Below are 23,446 nucleotides of genomic sequence, written 5' to 3'. Positions count from 1 at the left end.
AGCGGGGGAAGGAACATGAACCCCTGGAGGTGTCAGGGAAGGCAGAGCGGGACAAGCATGTCACCCCTGTGCCTGGTGGCAAGACATAGCAGAGCCTGGCCAGCCTGCTGTCCCAGCCCCAGGCCCCCAGGGGAAGGCAGGACCAATGTGGCTAGCCACTCACCCTAGCTAGGGCCACCGCAGGAGCCTGGACCCGCGTCCCACGGGCAGGTAACCTGGCTCACTGCCCCATGGTCTTTACTGACTTGGTGTGGGTGTGCTCTCTAGGAGAAAGTAGCCGTGGGGCAGAGGTGGGTCCTCTCGGGGCCATGTCCTGGGGCCATGGCTAGTCCAGCACTTGCTGTGTGAGCAGGTGAGGGTATGTGGGGCTGGCAACTAACGTGCGTAGTTAACACCCGGGTCCAGGTCTTAAAGGGCAGAAGTTCTAGCCGCTCATGTTTCCACAAAATGAGTTTTAACAGGTGACACAGGTTGGGTAGGAGACAGATAGAGGCCCCAAACTGTTGCCCACCAGACGAGGTGCTTCGGCCCAGGCTGGGCAGTTGTGGATGGGCACCCATGGGCCCCCACCTGTCTGGAGAGGGCCCACCGTACACCACCGTGCTTCCTCGTGGAGAGAGGTCCTGGGGAAGGCATCAGGCAGGGCAAGGCCACTAGAACCACAGCCCACTGAGGGCGCCACCAGAGGTGGGGGAAGCTTGGTGTGTCTGCGGGGCTGGGATGGCCAGCTAAGAGCCGTGTCCCTGCCTGTCCATTGTGATCAGGATGCTGGGAGGTGGGCCCCGTGTGTGGACAGTCCACGTGGCTCAGGTGTCTGAGAGCAGCCGGCCAGCCTCGGGATGCTTGCTGCTGTCTGCGCCGCTTTGGTGGCGAGCAGAGGCTTGCTCGTGTCTGTCTTTCAGGGTCTGGGAGTCTGCTGCGGAAGGGAGACCCCTCAGCTGCAGCTGGGGCCGGTGGGGCTGGCCCAGGGGAGAGGGAGGGGCGCACAAGCACGGGACGTGGCAGCCTGGCCGGGAGGGGCCGGGGATGGTGTCTAGGAGGGCTAATCGAGCGGCCCGCTCTCAGCCTGGCTGAGGTGGAGGGCATCCGCAGAGGGCACTTGCCCCACCCTAAAGACCATTGCCAGCCAAGGGCCATCGGAGGCCTGGGCCAGTCCCCTCCCAGGCCAGGAAGGCAGATGACTGGGCGCCCTGCCACAGTCCTCCGCGTGTCCCCAGGCCAGCCTGTAACCCCTCCCTTGGCTCTGTCTTCCCTGGACACACACTTACTGCAGGAGGAGCTGCTCTGGGCCATGGAGGACAGGAGCACCGCACAGTAGTTGATCTGGAGGAGGGAGAGGCGTCCAGGGAAGCCCCAGGGTCCCTGCCACCCCGTGACCCTCCCCTCCCGTGGCTGTGCTTGAGGGAGTGGGCATGAGGGCGAGGTTCCAGGTGTGGAGAGTGGACAGTGAGGGGGTCTGAAGGGCAGGACCCCCTCCGGGGAGAGCACGCTGTCCCTGAAGTCACTTGTGGGGGTAGGTACAGGTACTGCGCCCCCCAGGGCCTCACCCTGCCCTGCCTTCCTGCTGAGCCCAGGCCTGCGTGTGGGCCCGTGAGCTTGGATGTTGGGGCGCAGGGCTGGGTGAGGGCCCCCGTCAGAAGAGCGCGTGGTCCACCTGCCTACCTGCGACTCCAAACGCTTGATGCGCTTTTCTTGCTCTTTCAGCCCCCCGAGATGCTGGGCTACGGAGTCCACCCTGCAGTGGAAACCGGTGGGCACGGTGTGCTCGCGTCCGGGCAGCCTCCCCATCCTCCCCTGTCCCCAGCCACCCAGGCCCTTTGGGGAGGTGTGGGGTGTCTGCCCTTTCCCATCATCCCCAGATCTGGGTACAGAGCCCTTCTGTCCTCCGTGGGAGCTCGATGGGGTGGAGTGACTGTCAGCAAGAGCGGGGGACAAGGGCAGACAGGAGCTGTGGGCCTGAAGGGACCACTGGGATGGACCATTTTGGGGGGATCCAGAGCAAAGAGGACACCACCTGTATCGGTCCTTCTGCCCCTCTCAGCTTCAGCCTCCCCAGCTCAGAACTGTGACTGGCAGGCGGGGGCCACACCTGGCTTTAAGGCAGTCCGCTGCCCGGCACTGATGGTGCCCCAGGTCCCGGAGGGGATCTCACAACCTCTGGCGCCCCACTCAGGCTCCAGCCTTCCCTCCGCAGGCCCTTCGCCAGCTCTGCCAGCCCCTCTTGGTGGCCCACGGGGGACACAGCCCTGGTCTCCAGGCCGGGGGCTCTGGGGCCCCCCCTCACAGCCCCTGCGCACCTGTGGGCGGTTTTTCGCAGCACCTCCTCCTGGCTGTCCTTCCTCTGCTTCTCCAGCCTGCTCAGGTAGTTCTCCTTCTGAACCGCCTCCCAGGTGACCATCTTCTGGTCCAGGGGCTCCGGCAAGTCTCTCTCTGGGAAGACCAGGCCGCCACAGGCTTGGCTGGAGCCAGGCCGGCCTTGGTGCGGGGGGGTGGGGGGGTGCCAGGGCAAGCCCCGTGTGGCACCTGGCCACAGAAGCCCCGGCCCCCACGGGGCCCGCCCCCCGCCCTCCACATCGCTGCAGACGGGCCCGGGGTGTGAGGGGGAGGAAGGCGATGGGCTCAGCCTGTGCTGGCTGCTCGGGGCCTGGACAGCGCCCGACCCGGAGTCCTTGGTGGGGGGCTGGGGGGGACCCAGGCCTCTGCGTGCCTGCCCTCCCGGCACGTCGCCCTTCCCCCTCCGTGTGTGGGGGGGTCTGGGGCTGCCAGCCCACATCCAGCCCTGCGGGCTCACCCAGGTGCACTCGCTTCTGCTCGGCCCCCTTCCGGAAGACCCTCTTGAGCATCAGGCTCAGGTGGCTGAGCAGGATGAAGGGCGGCGCCAGGGCGGGGCGCTCGTGGTACTCCACGATGAGGTGGTACCGCTGAAACTTCCAGAACATGTCGGCGTTGCCCTGCACCACCTGGAACGTGTAGCTGTGGGGCCGGCGTGTGGGCGGCGGAGCACACATGGGCCCCCCGGGTCCTCCCGTCCGGGTCCCTCCTACGGCCTCATGCCACTCCCAGAGCCCCCCTCTCCTGCGATCGTCTCCGCTCACGTGGAGTCTCCCCGTGCCCTCTGCTCCCCTGGACAAGCCCAGGCTGCCCGGTGCAAACCTGTCCTGGGAGCCGCCCATCCCCACACCCGTCATTGACCGCACCGCCTCGTCGAGGCCCCGCCCTCCTTCGGCCCACGGTCCAGGCCCCAGCCCCTCCGGGGGTGCAGTGGCCCCTGCAGCCCCAGGCCTGGAGGGCTGGGCACTGGTGTCCCTGGGGCCCCGCACGTGGAGGGAGCGGGGGGCGCACGGGCCACCTGAACATGGCGATCAGCAGGTTCATGAGCAGTACATTGGTGACCAGCAGGAAGGTGACCAGCAGGAGGATGACCAGCCAGTTGGCGTAGAGGTTGGGGCAGGAGGGGGAGTCCTCCTGCAGCAAGGGGTGCAGGGAGCAGTTCACGCGGGCTTCTGAAACACAAGTGGCACGGTGGGGGCTGCCTCGGACCGACACCCTCCGGTCTTGAGAGCCTCATCCTCGGGTTGAGGCCACCCAGGGGTGGAGGGCACTGGCCAGGTGGCCCAACTACCCTGGTTGGCTGGGGATTGCCTGGCTTAGCCCTGAAAGTTCCTGTATTAGGACACCACGGTCCCAGCAAACCAGGGGGACGGTCAGCCTGGGGGCACTGGTCCCACTTCCCACCTCCTCCCACCTGCACTCACAGCCAGGGCCCCGGGTTCTGGACACAGAGCCAAGGCCATTTGGGGGATGGGGCACAGAGGACTCCCCACTGCCAAAGGCTGTGCTCAAAGCTGGTTTGGAGAGAGCTGGTCTAGGTGAGGGGTGACCCTGTCTCCCCTCGCAGGACTTGTCAGGGCCTTTATAACGCTAAGGCCTGTCACATGGCACCCAGTGAGGGGAGGCAAATCTGCACCATTTTCAAACCTCATCTGGCCACACCGCCCTTGACCCTGAACTACAGGCACTGTGGACACAGAGCATCTCTGGGCCATGCCAGCTCACAGAACATTCTCTGGGCAGTGGGAATGAGTACGCGATCTGGGAGCAGGCTGAGCTCTGCGCCCAGGGCAAGTGTGCCCTGGGAGGCCCGAGGATCACAGCTCCGGCCCCTCCCCAGCTAGCACCCCCACGCTCATGGGACAGGAGGCGTGGGAGGAAGGAGCAGAGCATGAGTGCACAGACCACGGCTGCCCTGGGTGCTTGCCACATCTTCCTCAGGAGGGGGCTCGTGGCCGCGTCTGCCCACCTGCACAGGTCGCATATGTGCGTGCGCCCGCGTGCCCGTGTGGTTGCTGCCCATGCCTGAGCACTGGACTGTCGCCACGGCTGCCTCTCTGGGTCTCTGCTGTGGGTCCAGGTGACACTGGCGGCCTTGGTCTCTAAGTGTGTGTACCTGTGTCCCCACGCTGTGCACGCGTGTCAGGCTGGCAGGGCCTGTTTTCACGTGTCCGTGTCTCCCTCTTTGAGGGAGCTCCTCTCCTAATTTCCCGAGTGACTTTTTGTGCCAGGCCGCCCACGGTGAGCTGCTGAGTGTGCGGAAGGGTGTGGGCGAGCAGCGGCCTCCCCACCCTGGCCCGTGGGTCTACTCGGGGCTGATTCACGACCCTCCTCTCTCCCCCCGCGCCCAGGCTCCAGAGCAGTGAGACCCCCATGACTCTCAAAGGTGCCACCAGGCCAGGCTGGAAATTAAATTGTCCCTGGGGCTGAAGCCAGACTGAAGTCAGCCCCAGGGCTTCCCGCCTGGAGCGCAGGGACAGGGTGTACAGGGTGGCCCTCTGGGCCCCAGGCCCACAGGCTGCATGTTAGTGACTCAGCCCAGCCCTGCCCCCCCCCCGTGGCGGGGTTACCCAGAGGCCTGAGCAGACAGGAAGCCCAGCCCCAGGAGGGGAAGGGCCGGCCCAGGCCTGGCCCTGATTGTGGGCTTGGTGCTCCAGCATCGGCCCACCTGAGGCAGCCAGGGGGCTGGGACCCCCTCGGGGAGGCCTGCACTCCATCTGCCGTCCTCGGGTAGCCCTGGGCTTCTGGGGAGCAGGGGCCGTGACCCCACCACACACCACTATCCCCCCTCCTCCAGCGTGTGGCTGGGGCTGGCTGGCCCGAGATGTGGCCCTCCAAGTGACCCGGCACTCCCCGCCTCCCAAGGGCACTGCAGGACAGGGCGGCCAGGGGCCATATGTGAAGGGAGGCAGGGTCTGCTGAAACTAAGGGCCTGAAACAGTGTGGGTGGGCAAACACCGAGGAGTCACGGGGGGCAGGCCACACAAACAGGCCGAGAAAACGTGCCTGCAGAGCACCCCAGTGGGCTGATTTCCATGGTGGTGGTACCGTTCCCATCCTGGCAGCCTGTGTTCTCATCACTCTTGCTCTCACCCCACTGACAAATCCTCATGTGTGTGGCTGGCATGCTGACCGCGCCTCACTGGCATCAGTGGTCGGGGTTGGGCCTTAGACCTAGGGCGCTCCTGACTGCCCTGGGCCCCAGGTGGCCCCAGTCCTGCACCGGCCTAAGAGAATGGCCCCTCCCAGGGCCCTCACACGGGCCCCTGGCACTGGCACACCTTCCCTTAGGGGCTAGTTCCTTCTCCTCCTCCTCCTCACCGAATCCCAGCCATCTCCAGGGCCTGCACAGGTGTCCCTGTCCCCCACCCCAGGGCTCCCCTGCACCTGTCACCACCCAGCCCCCCACAGTGAAATGGCTCTGCCTCCCGCACTGTACCCACTGTCCTTGGAAATTCTTGGAACCCCCACCAGACCTCAGCCCACACAAGGGCCAGCTGGAGACACCTACAGCCCCTGACAGGCTGCGCACATTTGACAGTAGGCAAGGCGCACACACTGTGGTGTGTCCCCGGAAGCAGCAAGGGCGCTGTCAGGAACTGCCCCACGGCCGAGGGGCCTTGCCAGCAGGCGGGCCCAGGGCCTGGTGCGGAGCCTCTGGCAGATGGTGGGGGACAGGGAGGCCCACTGTCCAGCAGGACTGCCCAGGAGGGCAGAGGCATCAGCACATGGGTCGGTTAGGGATGGACTGGGACGGCCCCTGCCTGAGCCTGCAGTGCCTGCTGTGGCGGAGCCCATCCAGGGCAGATGCTGGCTCCTGTCCACTCTGCGGCCTCCTCTCATTTGTTCCTAGCCTGGCGCCCAGAGTCTTAGGTCCCTGTGACCAACAGAAATCAGCCTGGAGCGGCCCCTGGGCTGTAGGGCCTGGGGGCCAGCCGCATCTCAGCTAGCTCCTGGCTGGGGCCTCACGTGGCCCTGAAAGGGTTGTAAAAGGAGACTTTGTAGACTGGACCCCACCTGGCTGCACTCTGGTGGGGTGTCCTGCTTCCAGCCCCCCCCCCCCCCGGCTGTGTGCTAACCATCGATCTCGTCCAGAGGGATTTGCCCGAAGATCTGCAGGTAGGGCCGGTAGAGCACGCGGCGGAAGACCCACTCCAGGCGCCCGTCGTGGGGGTGCAGCAGCGCCTGTGTGGTCACGCCGTAGGCCACAAGCCACACACTCAGGAAGAAGAGGAAGAAAAAGACGTCCTTCATCTCCAGGGGGAAGAGCAGAGAGTGTGAGCGGTCGCCCGGTTCGGGACGCTATCTCACCCGCCGCCGGGGGCCAGGGCAGGCCCAGCTGCGGCCGGGGCTCACCATGCGCTCCACAATGATGATCTTGGGGCCCAGCTGCTTGTGGATGGCGAAGATGTGGATGAGCCGGAGCGTGAACACCATGAAGTCCACGGCAAGGACTGTGCGGCCCGCCTCAAACACGGAGGGCTCCATCCTGGGGGAGGGCGCTGGGTTGGATGGGCTGCTCGTGCCCAGAGAGGGGAAGGAGCTTCCTGCAGACGCACAGCGCGGGTGCCAGAGAGAAGCCGGAATTTCCGAGGCCTTTCGTGGCTTCGTCCTGCAGGTGGCCCCACCCACCGGCCCGACTGAGGGGGCTCCCGTCAGGCCTCTGGGCCCCACAGACCTGCAGGTGACTCCGACAACGAACAGGAAGATGGCCGTCATGTCACACTTGTTCCAGTTATCCTCCACGTAGAGTGCAAACTTCTTCACCAGATGCGTGTCCTCGTCCCTGAAGAATCCCTGGCAGAGGGGCAGACCGTCCGCTGACAGCTCACCGGAGACAGCCCTGCCCACCCCAGGCCGGGGTCGACGGGGATCCGGGCTCAGCCTGGAGCTGGGATCAGGGCTTCGTGGGCTCAGCCCACCACTGACCTGCCGGATCTCTTCCAGCACCAGCGTGAAGACCCAGAAGTAGAGGGTGACCTCAGCCCCAGACGGCCCCTGAGGAGGTGGCCTGAAGTCCACCAACAGGACGTAGGCGAACAGGAAGAGGAACGCAAAGTACATGAGCACGTTCCCCAGGAACACGGTCACGGGCGCGCCCCAGAACATTCGCCAGCGCGTGAGCAGGAAGACGGCGTGCGGCCCTCGGTCGCCCCGAGCCCTCGCTGCCTCGGACAACTCGTCCGGCCTGCAGCACAAGGAGACCACAGTCGGCGGTGAGGTGGCGGCCGGGCGCCCCACGGAGTGAGTGCCGCCCCCCGGCCAGCCCACCCCACGGCCCTCACCCGCTGCCCGGGCTGCAGAGCAGGCCCTTCTCCGTGTCCAGGCTGTCCAGCTCCTGCAGGCCCTCGGGGCCCGTCCTTGGTGGGGCCTCCTCACTGCAAGCACAGGGGATCTCAGGCCCCGTGTGCAGGGCACTGGCCAGCAGAGGAAGCGCCCAGCGCGCCGAGGAGGGATGTGGGGAGGGTCTGTGCACAGCGGGGCCCACACAGGTGCTGCACGTGGGGGACAGTGGGGACGCGCCACCGGCAGCACCCGCGGGGCCCAGGGCCCCCCGCGGCTGGCAAGCTGGCAGCGCCCGCACCCAGCGCACCTGAAGGTGATGAGGTTGGTGTAGATGAGGGCCGGGCAGAGGAAGGCACACGGCAGCCGCAGGATGGGCGTGCCCGACGCCATGTCCCCCCACCAGATCTTGGTCAGGAAAGCCTGAAATAAAGGCGCCACTGCTGGCCTCCCACCCCCACACCTTTGCCCACACTGTGCCCGGCACCAGGTGTCCCCTCCCGGGCTCAGCCGAAGCCTCACCCTGCATCCCCGCGGGGAAGACCCTTCACAGGGGGAGGCCGGGTTTGGGGTGCGGGAGGGCTGAGCTGAGGAGACGTCCCCTCTGCTGAGACCCGAGGCGGACAAAGGGCTGGCCGGGGGCAGCGAGAAGGAAGCCAGGCAGCCGCTTCCAGGAGCTGAACGTCCCTCCTGTGCCCCCTGCCCGGCGTGGCCAGGACTTGGAGGGTGGAGGCAGGGGAAGCCAGACTGTCACCTGCACCCCGTCGTGGGCGAAGAAGGCCTTGGCATCGGCCTCGGTGGCCAGGTGCAGGCAGGTGGTCCTGCTCCAGGAGCGGTTCCTGCGCACCAGCAGGGCGAACGCGCGGTCCTCACTGTTGCTGTAGCACTCAGAGAAGAGGCCTGCCCGCGACACCGGCCGCTGGCACCCGCACCGCCGGGCCCCCGCCATCCTCATGCCTATGCCCTGAGCCGCGCCCAGCTCCCCGTGGGGACACTGACCGTCCCCGCCTGCCCTGCCCCTCCCTCCCCTGTCGTCACCCCACATGCCCCGACCGACCGGCAGCAAGACCCCGTGTGTGCCCAAGGACCCATCTGTCCCTCTGTTAGAATGTTAGGGTCCACCTTCCCCCCAGGAGGAGCCTCTGAGGTGACCCCGGCCCCGCCGCGTGCGTCGGCTGACCGCCAGCCGGAGCTCACCCAGGGCCAGCTGCTCGTACTTGGCCTCGCTCGCGGTGCGGCGCACCTCCGCCCCCGTCTGCAGGTGCGCCATCTCTCTGACGATCTTGCAGGCGGCCAGAGCAGCGGCCACCCCTTCCTGGCCCTAGGAGGCAGGGTGTGAGGAGGCTGGCCTCCCCCGCCCCGCCCGCCCGCCGGAGTCAGGGCCCGCGCACCATGGCCCAGAAGTAGGTGGCCATCTCATGGCGGTTCTGCAGCACGGCCCAGAGGAACAGGTCCCGCCAGGGGTTCTCGCTCTTGCGGCTCAGATCCAACAGCCACTTCCGGCCCTCGGGCCGCCTGGCCGGGGCACGTTCCTGGAGGACGGGGCCGTCAGCCTCCTGGTGGCCAGGCCCAGCCCCTCCCAGCCGCCGGCCACTCACCTCCTGGTAGAGCCCGCGGCAGGCGTCGTGCAGGAAGTCCTTGAGCAGGCGGGAGACCTCGTGCAGGGAGAAGGCGGGTGGGCCCACGGGCGGCTCGCGGGCCTGCTGGGCACCCAGGCCAGCCAGCGTCAGCCGTCCCTCCTCGTGCTTGCGCTGCAGCAGGTCGAACAGCAGGCTCTTGGGGGGCGCGGAGCGGTAGAGCCGCTGCAGCCGCCCGTACGTCAGGAAGTCCCCCACGTCGGCGCCGTTGTCCACAAAGAGCCGCACAAACTCGGGCTTGTCACTCACCAGCGCGTCCATCATCACCTCCTCCAGGTCGCAGGACTGGGGCCGCCACGGGGCACGCCCAGGTGGGGGAGACGGGCAGAGTGAGTGCGAGCCAGGGCACTGGGAGCTCCCCGGCTCCTGTGCCCCATCCTGACCCTCCGACCCGGCTCTGGACCACCGGGGGCCCTGAGTCCCTGGGCATCGGGCAGACCCATCCTCCCTGGGGGCCGCACGTGGGGAGCTCCCAGCAGGTGCCCTGGCCTCCCCGCCCCCCTCGGCCACGGTGGGCAGGAAGGGGCCCGCCACTGGCCCTGGGAGCACCCTCTGTCCCAGGCCCACGACACGGTCCTCGCCCTGTGTCGGCCAGAAACGAGGCTCAGGAGGCATCAGCTGGCCGGTGGGTGGGCACCTTCCACTCCACGTCCCCATTGAAGATCTCGCTTCTGGCGATGTCCACGCGGTCCCAGGCCACGGCCAGCTTGAGCTCGTCCAGGTAGTCCTGTGCTTCCTGGCTGTGGCTCTTGCAGGCTGCAGGCAGAGTGGGCAGGAGGTGAGGGGCGAACCCCGTGGTCCACAGAGCCAGTGGGCACAGGGCCCCCCCGCGATGGTCTTCTGGGTACACAGCCCAGGAACTGCGGCCTGCTTCACACCCTCTCAATAATGGTGAGAGGCTCCCAATGTCGTAAGACTCCCAGGAGCCGGTCCTGGGAGCCCTGACAGAAACACCGGCCCCCGGGACTAGAATGAGCAGGGGTGAGCGGAGCGTGAGGGAGCAGACAGCCTGTCTGGAGGAGCGTCCCCTCCCTCCCTCCCTCCCTCCCTCCCTCCAGGGCATCCCAGCCCCAAACTGCCCCTCTGGGCCTGGGTCTGTGGCTTCCCCAAGGTCAGTCCCTTGGCATGGCTGGTCTCCAGTATGAGAAGCATATCAAGCGACAGCCAGACAGTAGGACAGCCCAGGGTCGTCGATTGAGGTACAGAGAGACACAAGGTGGTCCTTGTGCCCCATGGAGGATCCCTCAGCCTAAAGAGCAATGAGGCACACGCACGTGCTGCGGTCTGGGCAAGCCTCAGGCACACCGGGCTGCGCTCTGTAGCCCCCTGAGAGGAAGGGCCCCGAACGGGCACATCCGTGCAGGCAGACCACACGCCGGTGGGCACCAGGGCCCAGGGAAACAGGGCGTGCCTGACGGCTGCCAGCCCACTTCGGGGGCAATGAAGATGTTCTGGAATTAGACCATGCAGATGATTGACAACTTGCAAATGGACTAAAAGCCCCTGGATTGGACACTTTAAATAGTTTCTCAAATTACAGTAAAACACAGCAGACGTCAAACCTGCCAAACACAGGACCTTTACGGATCTGCATCACCTCTGTGTCATTCCAGTATTGTTACACGTGCTGATGGAAACATGGGTGCGGGGCCACACACACACACAGGTGCATGCACACATGTGCTCCCACGGACACAGGCACTCACACTCATGCACACACGTGCACACAGGTACATGCACACATGCTCCCACGTATGCAGGCACACACACTCATGCACACACGGGCACACAGGTACACGTGCTCCCACGGACGCAGGCACACACACTCATGCACACACGGGCACACAGGTACACACACATGCTCCCACGTATGCAGGCACACACACTCATGCACACACAGGCACACAGGTACACACACGTGCTCCCACGGACGCAGGCACACACTCATGCACACACATGTGCACACAGGTACACGCATACGTGCTCCCACGGACGCAGGCACACACACTCATGCACACACGGGTACACAGGTACATGCACACGTGATCCCATGGATGCAGGCACACACTCATGCACACACATGTGCACACAGGTACACACGTGTTCACATGTACGCAGGCACACACACTCATGCACACGGGCACAAAGGTACACACACGTGCTCCCACGGACGCAGGCACACACACTCATGCACACACACACACACACAGCAGAGGGACGCCGTCCCAGGCATCCTGGCTGCCGACATCCCACCTGGGCAGTGGCCTGCCCCACGCGCCAGCCCCTGCAGGGTGAGAGCCATGATGGGACAGGGTGTGGGAAGCAGCCCCGTGCCAGGCACAGAGCCAGGGCCACGGGAAGCAGTGGCTGGCCTCCCCACCTCCACCCGGGGCTCTCACCTTTCACCAGCGCCTTAAGGATGACGGTGTCCAGCTCCTCAGAGCCCTCTTGCTCGAAGTCGTGCACAGTGAGCAGGTGTGGGTGGGAGGTGATGTTCTGCAGCTGGGACACCAGGACAAAGGCCCTGAGGTGGCCCTGGGGGCAGGGGGCAGACCACAGGCCTAGCACGGATGGAGGCACATGCTGGGTGCTTGGCGTGTGAGGCGGGTCCTAGAGAGCAGGCCATCCGGCTGCCCGGGGCACCGGGGCAGCACCACCCCCAGCCCAGGGGTCTTGCTCCGAAGTCCCTTGCTCCAAGGGCCTGAGGCAGAGCCAGCGTGGAGGCTTCGTGGGGAGAGGGAGGAGGCTGGGCCCTTCTGCCTGGGCGGGGGGCACAAGGTGCCCAGGAGGAGTTTCTCCCAGGGTCAGCCCTGCCCAGGAGAAGGGGTGGGACAGGGAGGGGGTCTTGGCCTTCGGATCCCGCAGTCCCCAGGAGGCTCCTACCAGCTCAGTCCAGTGTACGATGTCCTCCCAGCAGAAATGTTCTCCTGGAAACTTCTCTTTAAACTGCTTCTCGGCCACCTGGGGCACCAGGAGGTGGGGCTGGTTCACCAGGGCTGCCAGCACGTCCGCAATGCCCCCTGAGCCCGCCAGGATCAGCCACGGGGCAGCATGCTCCACAGCCCTGGAAATCCTCTGAGGCGTCACGGTGGGGAGAGTGGGCCCCACGTCAGCTTGGGCACTGTCCTGAGCCCACGTGCCAGAGGTGCCCTGTCCCAGGCCAGGGAGGGCCCTGCAGGCAGCCGCGGCCGGCCGGGGGTCTCCCACCAGGCCCCCGCCTCCCTCCCCTGCCCTACCTCCAGGGTGCTGGGGTCACCATTGACCAGCAGACAGAGGACGGGGATCTCGATGCTGCCGGTGCCTGTGGACAGAGCACCCATGAGGTCTGCCCTGGTGTGCAGGTAAGTGGAGGGCCTGGCACCCTCCCTGTGGGGTGGCCACCCAGGCCTCAGACCATCAGCCCCCCCCCCCCCCATTTTCTGGGCAAACGCAGGCCCAGAGGCTGTTTCTAGTGAAGAGCGGGCTCCAGGCTGCATATCGCACACACCTGCCCCTTCGCCCGGAGACCACTACGGCCACTCATGGCCTTTTCAACAGAAAGGAACGTTGGTGAAATCCAGCGTTCAGTCCCCGGCCACACCAGCCACAATTAGGTGCCAGCATCTATCCCCATCCGGCCGTGCTGCAGACCACTGGCGGCCCCCAGGAGCAAACCAAAGAGATAAAGGGGGGCCTTGGCCGGTTTCGTCCCCCAAGCATAAACCAGAAGCCAGACTCTGGAATGTGAGGCCAGCTGGTGCTGGGGAGACAGGGGCCACCAGCCTCCCGGCAGGTGCCTCCTGATTGAATCTGGAGGAGAGATGAGGGTGTGCGGGCTGTCCAGGCTTCCGCCAACCAGAGCGCCGTACCACCTCGTGGTTGTGTTTTCATTTTTAAAGGACACTCAGTTAATAGTTTATATTGCTTATAAATATTATAAGCACTTATATGTTTTGTGTGTAAATTTTTGTTACACACCAGTATTTCTTAAATCCATCTATCAACCCCCCCACCGTCTGCAGGCGCACCTATTCCTTGGGTAACACTGCCCTCTGGTGGCACCATACTTCATGGCTGGTAGAGGGAAATAGGCTTCTCAAAACTTGCAAATCCGCGTTCTTCCCAAAAGCCCTGAGCCCACAGAAAGAGCCTCTGGCCAGGGGTGCCCCATGTAAACATACCCGCAACTACTCTGCCATCTGGCGGGAATGTCGCTGCCTCGCAGGGCTACACCCCTATCTGCACCCCCACCGACCCGCTGGCAGCTTCCCATCCCAGACCACCTGACAGCCCAGTCCTCCACACTCAGGCATGCTCAGTGCCTTCAGCCCCCCTGGGGGTCCAGCCCCTGCCCTCAGGTCCCCCCCCCCGGGACCGCCCCCCACCGTGACCTCCCCAGGGCAGGCCTCACCCCCGTAGCCAGTTCTCTGCTCCGAGATGTGCTTCTCCAGCCTCAGCCTCAGCTCCGTCAGCCCGTCCTCCTTCCCAGGGGGCCCAGGCTCCACCAGGATGAAGTGGGCCTGGTTGTTGTCCAGCAAGCAGAGGGGGCCCTGGCTGCTGCCCTCGTCCATGGGGTAGTGGACAGGGCTGTTCTCCTGGACCCCCACCCCCGCACACAGCATGAGGCCGGGGCCAGGCCTCGCCAGCCCTCGCCAGCCGGGTCTGCCTGGGCCTGTTCCCACCCCCAGCCAGAGGGAGGGCTGTGCAGCTGGTGCAGGGGCCCAGGGGCAGGTGGGGCGAGGAGTGGGTCCTCCAGACAGAACCAGGGTCTCAGGAAGCTCCCCTCACTCCCTGGCCCTGCCTTAAGCAGACCCTGGGCTGGGAGCCGAGGCCGCTCACCCAGGGTTGCCCAGGCTTGCTGGTGACCCTCCGGGCCTTGGTCCTGGCCAGGGCAGAGGGTCGGTCTGTGCTGGCTGGGAGCCTGGCGGACCCCTCCCCACACTCTTCCCAGGCAATGCTGCCACCTGCTGGTCGCATGCCGGGCTCCCCCTCCTCCTCTCTCTGCCCCCTCTCCTCCTCCCTCCTGCTTTCTTTTCTTCTTTCTCCTCCCCTCCTCTTCTTTCCTCTCTCTCCTCCCCCTCTCCTCCTCCCTTCTCCTCTCCCCTTTCCTTTCTCCTCCCCCTTCCTCCTCTCCCTCCCCTCCCCTCCTCTGCATCCTCTCCTTCCTCTCCTTTCCTCATCTTTCCCCTCCTCCCCCTTCTTCCCGTTCCTTTCCCTCTTCCTCCCCCTCCCCTTCTCCCCTGCTCACCCTTCACCTCCCCCACCCCTCCTCTCTCCTCCCTCCTCTCCCTCTTCCCTCTCCCTGCTCCCCTCCCACAGATTCCCCTCAGTGTCTTAACACTGCAGGGTGCCTGCCCCACTCCCAGAGCCCGGGAGCCCCTGGGGCAGGGCTACTGTGTCCACAGCAGGCCTGGAATACAGAGGGCCTCAGGAGATGCTTGCCGGAGGGCAGGGCGGCAGATGGGGCACTGCAGTCAGCCTTTGAGACTGCATTGGTGGCTTCCTCGGCAGACCTCCCTCCCACCCTGGGGGATACTTGGGGGCCCTGGGCCCCTCCTTGCCTCTCAGGTCCACCTTGCCCAGCGGCTGTGGTGCACCAAGACAGATGCTTACCTGGGCATTGTCCAGAAGCTGACGGTGCAGGACGCGGCCCAGCGAGGCGAGGCCGATGGCCACCACGCGGGCCCTGGCAGACGTGCTGGCCAGTGAGTGGTCCCTCACGGCCTGTCCGACGTACCGGGCGAGGCCCACGCGGAGCGCGCTGGTCAGGATCCAGGCCCCTGTGGCATATGTGCCCATAGCCCCCGGGTCCTGCCTCGCCAGCTGGCAGGCCCAGGTCCCCAGGTCCCCAGGCCCATGGGAGCCACGGCACCTCTCCCACCTGCGGGCGTCAGCTGGGAGCGGGCCCCTGGTGCCACCCTGGACAGCAGGCCACACGGCTCCACCCTGCTGTCTGGGCCAGGGACCAGAGCCTGGGACCGGAGCCTGGGAGGGTTTCTCCAAATTATGAAGCCCCCAGCCCCATGGGGTCTGTCGGGCTTTTCCTTTGCTGCCCCAAGGATCCCCTCTGTGGCGAGGGAGCTCGGAAGCCCCATGACCTTGCACTGGGTTTTCTGCGGGCTCAGCGGCCTGAACATAGAGCCCAGTAACCTGGTTCCGACCCACTGACGGTCCAGCCAGATCACTCCCCTGCCGGAGACTGATGGGGCAGCGGGGGCCCACCGACAGGCATGGGGCGTCTCACCAAGGACCATGGGGTGCGCCTGCACGTCTGGTCTGCTCAGGGAGGCCTGGAGCCGGGGGACCTCGGTCGCTGCAGGGAGGGAGCCGTGCGGGCCAGTGGGCTTGGGCGTTCCCAGCTCGGGGCTCCAGGGGGGCCTCACCTGTGCTCTGAGCTGCCTTCACCAACCCCTTGCGCAGGACATCCCGCAGCCAGGACTTCACAGCGAATGGCCGCTCTTCGCCCACCAGGGACACCACCAGGTTGGGAGCAGGCAGGTGCCACTCGGCCAGAAGGAGGTCGAAGAGCTCGGAGGGGGCCACGTCGCTGGGCACCTTCACGAACTGCGGGGCAGGATGGCCGCAGCCTCAGGGTGCAGGGTGGGCGGGGTGCTGGGCATGGGGGCACTGGGTATGGGGGTGCTGGGCACTTGGGCCCTGGGGGGCACTGGCACAAGGGACATGGGGGTGCTGGTCCCTGGGGGATGGGGGGCTGCCCCCACGAGGGGAGAGGCGGACACCCTTTTACGGGCAGGGCGGCAGTAGAAAGCCAGGGCTCGGGTGGGACCTGCCTTGACCTGCCCATTCCCCAGGCAGCCCTGACTCCTGTCTGGGCCTTGCTTCCCTGTCCATGGGGTGGGTGGGGGGGTGCAGAGAGGAGGGGTCCCGGATGTGCTGTGCAGGGATGGGAGGCGGTGGCCAGAGGGCACCGGCAGCTCTGCGCGTCTGCCGACACGGGGCTGTGAGCACGGCCCCCGAGAGTGAGCAGGCACGGGATGTCCCGTGTTCGGACAGGAGGTGGGGCTCAGAGGGGCAGTAAGCGCTTGGAGGTTGGCCCCCAGGGCGTGGGGGCCCGGCCTCAGCGTGGCAGGGAGGGCAGCCCCCTTACCTTGCCTCGCTTCTTCCCAGACCCTCCAAATTCGATCTCACCCCGGCACAGGCCGGGCCCCGAGCCCGGCCCAGCAGCCCTGGGGCCTCCAGGACAGGTGCCCCCGGCCTCCCGCATGAGGACCTCTCTGCAGGGACAGAGCCGACCTCTGAGGGCAGGAGAGGCGAACCCTGCCCCCCTCCCTGCTGGGGGCCAGGGGCCGTGTTCACAAGGGAGGCCCTTCTCCCCAGCTGCTGAGCTGGGAGAGACTGGGAGCCACCAACAGGAGTCTGCCCCAGGGCCCTCGCCAGCAGCTAGCCCCACCTAGAGCCCCACTGTGACATCCGCAAGGCCTCCCTTCGTAATCTGGCTTCAGGTGCCAGAACCTCCCACACCCCACCCCTTCCCAGACGGGGAGGGGGTCATCTTGGCCCCTCCACCTGGCTCCCCGTCCTGCTACTCACCCCGCCTGTGGCGCCTCGGGCCGGCCACTCCCGTCACCACTCCTGCAGAGGCTTTGGTAGGGGGTGTTCTAGAAAACCAGAAAGTCTTATGGGCTTCCAGACATGTAGCCCACCCGCCCCACACCCCCGGTGGCCCCAGGATGGGGATGGACACCCTGGGTGTGCCTGGGTGGGGCGGAGGGCTGGCAGGTGAGAAGGTCAGGCCAGTGCCTGCAGCTCAGGTGCAGGGGGCCGAGGGGGTCCCGGGGAAGACTGTGTGGGTGTGGGGGAGGGACAGACCACCCCTCCTTGCCAGGAGGCCCAGGGCAGAAGGCACCCTGTCCCGGGCTCTTCCCACCACGTTCCTGCCCCAGCCCTGGCCCACCACCTGGCTCAGTGCCCAGCGCTGCACCCTGGACTCTCTCCACCGGGTTGGGCACGTCAGCCCCACCCCACTCGCCAGGGACTGTGGGCTGGGGGCCCACGACCGGCCCAGGTGACGAGGAGTTGGCTCCCAAAGGCCTGCCTGGCTGCAGACACCCCCAGGTTCTCCCCCACCCACCAGCCCACATCTCCCAGCCGCCCGGCTCCAGCCAGTGTTCTCTGCAAACTAGGTGCGGGGAGTGATCCTGCAGGACAGGGGTCTCCCCAGAGCCCAGGGGCCCTGGGTCCCAGGACAGCTGGGCAGCCCTGACCCCTTGACACCCACCCTGTGAAGCCCGGTCTCCCCGCCACCCTGCAGGCTGTGGGCAGACCCCCTCCGGCTGAGCCAGTTTCCCAGCTTACACGGCAGCCCCGCTGGCCCTCTGCCCCCCAGACATGTCCTTCGGTGAAAACCCTTTCCCCTGGCAGCTCCCTGGTCAGCCCACCCTTTGTTTGTTAGAGAGGGGCCCCTGTGTACACAGGACACAGGAGGGGACGGGTGGGTGGTGGGTGGTGGGCGGGGCCCTGCGGGCACGACAGGGACCTACATCCTCTCGGCCCTCCACACTGCGTCCCCCAGGACACGTCCAAGTCCCAGCTCCCGGCACCTTTGAACGGGGCCTTCCGTGGAAATAAGCTCTTTGCAAAGGTGATTGCTCAAGATGAGGTCGTTGGGGTGGCCCCTAACCCAGTGACTGGTGTCCTCTTAAGAAAAGGGCAGAAGCCCACGAGACTGCTCAGGCAGAGGCTGGCAACATGCGCTCCCAAGCCCAGGACCACCTGGAGCCCCAGAAGCTGGAAGAGGCAAGGCAGGACCCTCTGCTCATAATTCAGAGAGCGGGTGCCCAGGGAGGTGACGCACGGCGTGGGATCGTGTGCGAGGCCGCCGGGGGACACCCCTGCAGCCATCAACCCAGAGGGCCGCGGAGCCCAGGTGGGCGGCCTTGCCGGTGCCCCGCAGACCCCAGGCCAGGGCCAGCCCCCCATCCCCCCTGCATCCAGGCCTGGCTGGGCCTCCAGGCTCAGATGCTCCTGCTGACAGCCCCGGGGCGGGGCGGGTGGGATGCAAATCCTCTTGGCTTCCCCCTCCCAGAGCAGGAACCTGGGCCGGATTTGAATGTGGCCTTTCCATGCTGGTGATTATTGACTTTTAATAGGAGGCTGGCGTCTGGGGACAAGGCCTGGGTGTGTGTGTAGGAGGCGACAAGGCACGGGCCAGGGCACCTATAACAAGTCCCACAGACCAGGTGGCTCAGAGCCCTGTGATCCCCGCTCCAAAAGTCCAACACTGAAGTGTCTCAGGGCCGCGCTCCCTCCGGGTGCCTGGGGGCTCCAGGCGTGCCTGGGCCCCAGCCCCTGCCTCCATCCTTCCGTGGTGGCCTTTTCTGTGTCTCTCTGTCCAAATATCCCTCGTCTCACAGGGATACCGGTCGCTGGATGGGGCCTCCTCTACCCCCGTGACCTCATCTTAACTAATGACACCTGCAAAGACTCCCTTTTCCAGATAAGTCCCATCCTGAGGCTCGGGGGGACATTCCTCCACCCCACAGTATAGGTGGCGATGCGGGGAGAGTGTGTGGCTCACTGGAAGGTGGGGACAGGACGGGGACCGCGGGGCTGCTGTCTGGGAGCAGCCCTCACCCCTGCCCGGGACCTGTCGTGCCAGCTGCCCGGTATGGCCACCTCTAGCTACATCTGGACACACGCCCTGCAAGCAGGAGGTGCGCAGCTGGCGGGGCGGGGGGGAGGGTGTGGGGTTTGGGGCCTGGACAACAGTGACCTGCTCAAACCCCATAAGCCTCAGGCTGCCTGGGCTGGGGAGGGGGCCTGGCGGGGACAGCTTGGGCGGCCGCTGGGGTTCCTCCTCCGACTCCGGGGCTCTGTCCTCACTGACGGGACAGGTGGTCCTGAGCAGGAGTGTGGAGCACCAGCTTCGCCATCCCTGGGACCACAGCTGCCACCCCTCACCCCACACTTCAGCCTGTGGCCCGAGGGGGCATTTGGGCGTTGTGCTGGGTGCTGGGGGCGGCACGGTGCCAGAGGCCAGGCAAATAGGGCCAGCGGGAAGGGTATGCAAACGGGCGGGGATTTGCATGAGCAGCTGTCCGGGTCTTAATGCCCCCTTGTTCCTGGAGAGGTATGGGGGTGTCAAGGAAGTTGGGGGTGGGATCTTATGTCACCCCTGGTTGGAACCCATCCCACAAATCCTGACCAGGGAAACTGAGGCAGAATCTCCAGCCCTGGCAGCAAAGGTACTGGGGGCTGTCATCTGGGGGACAAATGGCCACCCCTTCTCAGAGGCCATCAGGGAAGTGGCCCCAGGGTGGGCTCAGCCAAGCAGCCAGGCCCCAGGGGGTCTCGGTCCAGCTCCTCCCCCAGCTGTGTGACCTTGGGCAAGCCCCTCAGACTCTCTGGGCCCTTCTCTCCCTCCTTGAGATACAGGGAGAGAGCAGTAACGAGAAGGCTCCCACCAGCCCCACACCAAGCTCTGCAGGCGGTGGCCCCTCAGTCCCCCACATGAGGGTCTCCCTGGGACAGGCACAGAGGGCGCAGAGCCGGGAGAGGGCCATGCAGGTGAGCCCCCCACCCGGACAGATGCCGGCTAGAGCCCCCGACTGCTTTCCAGGTGGTTTGGGCAGACGCTGCCTCAAAGTCCAGGACCCAAGGCCTCGGGTCCACCCCTCCTGCCCAGACCCACCCCAAGCACTGGCCTGGCCCGGGGCAGAGGGGCCTCCCCTTCCCAAAGGCCCTGCTTCACCCACAGGGAGGCCATCCCTCCACAGCCCCAGGAAGGCAGGATTCTCTCCGGGCTCCAGACCCCGTGACTGAGACAAGAGTCAGGGCTGTGGCCGGTGCCCGTCCCCTCCCTCAGCACCTACCCAGGAGGCTGGCTGCTTGGGGCACCTACCTGCCTGGCTTCTCCCTGGTGCTCTGACATGCAGCTTCTGGCCTTTGAGCAGAGTGGAGGCTGCCCGCCGCAGGGGGTGCCTGTCAGCCAGCTCTATGCCCCTCCTTCTCTCCGCCCTTCACCCCGGCACAGGGACAGCCAATGCCGTGACCAGCATGGGCGACACCTGATTGGGGCACGGGCAGACCCACAGGCTTACTGTGGCCAAAGCCCCTGGTGAGGAGGGCCAGCCTTTCCGGCCCAACTGGCCCTGCCGCCCTGGATTCCCACAGGTGGCCCCTATAGGGATGGCTACCAGGCCACCTTGCTTGCTGTCATGCCCTCCACGGGTGGCCCGGGGCTGAGACTGGTCAGTGTCACACCCGACATACCTCAGTTTCTCTCTCCAGGCAGCAGGAAGGGCTGACCCTGGGGTGTGCGGCCCAGGCACCTGGCCATGTCCCGGGGCGCGCAGTCTTGCAGGTGAGCCGCCGTGGGCGCCGTCTTCCACGTCCTGGGGCGCGCGGTCCTGCAGGTGAGCCACCGTGGGCACTGTCTTCTTGCAGAGCAGGACAGAGTGCTGGGGTGTGTGTGTAGGGGCGGGGGCGGTGCTGTCGGGAATCCCCGAGTCCTGGGCTCACTCCCAGAGTATCCTGAACCACTCAGGGCCTCAGTTTCTCTGAAAAATGGGCCCCTGGGTAGTCCAGCTTCTGGGAACTGGTGGGTCACACCTGACAACAGAGCCTGGATGACACTTCTGTAAGCCCCTCACCAGACTGCCTCCCAGGAACCCCTCATTCCCTGAGCTCCGGGGGGCCTGGGGGACAGCATCCAGGCCCTGCCCCCTGGGACCCCAGGGAGTCTCCAGTCTGGCCCATTGGCCACCAGATGGCGCCCCAAGACCACATGCGGGGTCAGGGCTGGCAGAGCCGGTCTGGGTGCTGGAGGCCAGCTTTGCCCCTGGACTGGAGGGCTCAGATCAGGGCCTGGGGCACTGCCTGTAGCGTGGCCAGGAGCCCACCCAGGGGGAGAGGGGCTTTCTGAGGCCCCTCAGTTTCCTGAGGTACGTGGAACCCGCAAGCCCTTGGGGCCTGAGGGCCTGTGGACCAGATTCTGAAAGGGCCCCGTACAGACGGTGTGTGCTGAGGGCTGGACTGCAGCCCTGGTAAGGTGGGCGGCTTGGGGGCTCTGCTGGGCCAGTCCCCAACTCCAAAAGGCCAGCCTGGGCTCACACCCACCCTGCAGCCGGGGGCCTGGAGCTGCCGGGGGTCCTGCCAGTGTTGGGGGAATGTGGGGAGTGACGGGGTGTCCCCAGACTCTCCAGCCTATGGGGCAGGGCAGTCTTGGCCCCCTTCCTTCATCTGTTTCCGTCCTGCCCCTCTAGCTCGGCCTCCTGGACACTCCTCCCCTGCGACTCCCTCCCAATACCAGGCCACACTCCTCTTCTGCCTACAACTCTCCATGGCTCCCTCTTGTCGCACAGAACACAAACCAACCTGCAGCCCCTGCCCCCTCCTGGCCATCCCCCACCTCCCTCTCTCCAGGCATCTGGACTCCCCTTTGCTCCCTTGTCCCCATCTCCCTTCTGCTGTCCCCCTGCCGCCACCTCACCAGCGCGGGTCCTGCTGGGTCTCTCTTCCTGGCTCCCTGGTGTTACTATCTGGGGAACCGGGCCCTCCGGGGTGACTTTCCACGTATTTGTTTGCTGTCCGTCTGCTTCCTGCTTGAAGCTGTGGGCCACTGAGGCCCCTGGAGCCTCCCGGGCTCAGCCCACAGCTGCTGGGGAACCAAGCAAGTGTGCAGGGGCCTGCGTCTGTGCGTGAGCTGCCACGGGGCAGGGACGGGGCGAGCTCAGCTGGGACTGGGGCACCCCTAGCGGGGAGGGCCGACCCGGTGCCGGAGGGACATCCGAGCCAGCCTCCCTCACTGTACATTCGGCCCGGGGGCGGCCAGCGTCACACGCAACAGACGGCACTGTGCTTGCGTGACACCTGCTTTGGGGAGTGGCCATGTTGGCAGAAAGTGGGACAGCCCCCAGGCCACTGTCCCTGGAATGGCAGAACCCCCGGGGGCGCAGGCTAACCCCAGACACCCACAGAGGCACAGCCGAGGCCTGGGAAGGAGGGCGCCAGCATCTCATGTGGCCTGGACAGGAAGCCCTGCCCCACGCCTGCCACCGGCCACGCAGGGTTTAATTTGCAGGAAGGTTGGCAGTCCTCTGGCCACCTTTGCTCCTTTGTCTCAGCATAAAAGCCACAAAAGCCACGAGCCACAGAGGGCCCCACTGGCCCTGGGTGTCCTCCAACCCTAAGCCTCCCCAGGTCTGCATGAGGTTCAGACTCAGGGACCCTCGGACAGGAAGGGACAGAAGTGCTCCCTCTGGCCACTCCCAGTTGGAGAGGGCAGGGCAGGCTCTGCAGGACAGGACCACCGACCACAGCTGCCATGCCGACCCAAGCACCCCCAGAGGAGGCCAAGAGCTCCGTGGGTTTCAGGATCACCCATGCAGAGCAGCCCAGACTCCCACCCGCCTCCCCGCACTCCCCGGACTGCAGCACCACCCACAGGACTCAGCGGACCCAGCCACCCCTCCTGACCGCTCTGGGACCCGCGGCTGTGAAGCTGCCCTCGAGGCCCTCGTCCCCCACGGCCCCAGCCAGGGTCCTCCTGAGTGACCTTCAGGATCTCAGCCCAGGATCCTGTGTCTGCTGGGTGGATCCTTGTCCTCCGTCCCCAGGAGTGGGGAACAGCGAAGGAAGGGACAGAGGGAGGCAGCGAGGCCTCTGGCCCCTGGCCTCACAGGCTCCCCCTGCGGTTGGCCACCTCTCTGCCAGGCGCCAGCGTCTCTGTCCACGCCGGGAGGGGGCGTCGAGCTGGCCCAGATGCAGGGAAGGCCCCCAGATGCAGAGTCCGGCTTAGGCTCACCCTCTCCTTCCCGCCATCTCGTCCGGAGCCTTCTGGAGCTGCAGGCAGAGACAGGCCCACCCCTTGGAGGGTGCTGGAGGTCAAACGCAGCCCTGCAAATAAAGGAGCACCTCCTCCAGCCTGTGGGGCGGCCCAGCGCTCAGGCTGTTGGAGCAGGGGTCGCTACGGGGGCTGGGCCGGGGAGGGGCTCCCGCACACGCCGGAGCGCTCTGAGTCTGTCCCTCCTGCACGTGCGTGCGCCTGCGTGCAGGGTGACCCTCCTTGGACAGCGGAGGCGCCCAGGCCCCATGCGAGATGAGCTCGTGACACCACCACCCGCCGGGCCTGTGGGGTCGGAACAGAGCCCTGCGTCCTTGGGATCACTGCAGGCCCCGCCCCGTGCCCCAGGGCTCTGGGGAGGCGAGCGTCCAGTGCAGGGTCCGGGTGTGCGTGTGTGTGCGTGCGTGTCTGT

The 23,446-nt window shown here is 66.1% G+C and overlaps 1 protein-coding gene across 1 annotated transcript; it reads right to left on the bottom strand.

Annotated features, from left to right (window-relative positions):
* Positions 1 to 371: 371 nt before the first annotated feature.
* TRPM5 (transient receptor potential cation channel subfamily M member 5) lies at positions 372 to 19,123 on the bottom strand. Its single transcript, XM_057317221.1, has 24 exons — positions 19,074 to 19,123; positions 16,339 to 16,465; positions 15,614 to 15,794; positions 14,844 to 15,010; positions 13,642 to 13,825; positions 12,488 to 12,552; positions 12,135 to 12,326; positions 11,651 to 11,753; positions 9,889 to 10,007; positions 9,006 to 9,536; positions 8,812 to 8,935; positions 8,369 to 8,514; positions 7,925 to 8,037; positions 7,617 to 7,709; positions 7,261 to 7,519; positions 7,010 to 7,128; positions 6,688 to 6,820; positions 6,411 to 6,585; positions 3,350 to 3,503; positions 2,792 to 2,973; positions 2,298 to 2,430; positions 1,663 to 1,735; positions 1,269 to 1,323; positions 372 to 916 (listed from the first exon to the last, which is right to left on the bottom strand). The coding sequence occupies exons 1-24, from the start codon at positions 19,121 to 19,123 to the stop codon at positions 807 to 809; spliced, it is 3,588 nt and encodes a 1,195-aa protein (XP_057173204.1). The 3' UTR covers positions 372 to 806.
* Positions 19,124 to 23,446: the final 4,323 nt, after the last annotated feature.

Source organism: Ursus arctos, unplaced genomic scaffold (assembly GCF_023065955.2).
Source record: "Ursus arctos isolate Adak ecotype North America unplaced genomic scaffold, UrsArc2.0 scaffold_23, whole genome shotgun sequence".
NCBI classification, from domain to species: Eukaryota; Metazoa; Chordata; class Mammalia; order Carnivora; family Ursidae; genus Ursus; species Ursus arctos.
Note: the sequence above shows the minus strand (reverse complement) of the source record. Positions and strands in the feature narration are given on the sequence as shown.

Coding starts and splice junctions, on each gene's coding strand:
- TRPM5 (XM_057317221.1), bottom strand. CDS start 19,123: ATGGCGAAGCTGGTGCTCCACACTCCTGCTCAGGACCACCTGTCCCGT. Junction 6,821..7,009: donor GTTGTCGGAGTCACCTGCAG/GTCTGTGGGGCC, acceptor GCCCTCCCCCAG/GATGGAGCCCTCCGTGTTTG. Junction 1,324..1,662: donor TCAAGCGTTTGGAGTCGCAG/GTAGGCAGGTGG, acceptor TCCCTCCTCCAG/ATCAACTACTGTGCGGTGCT.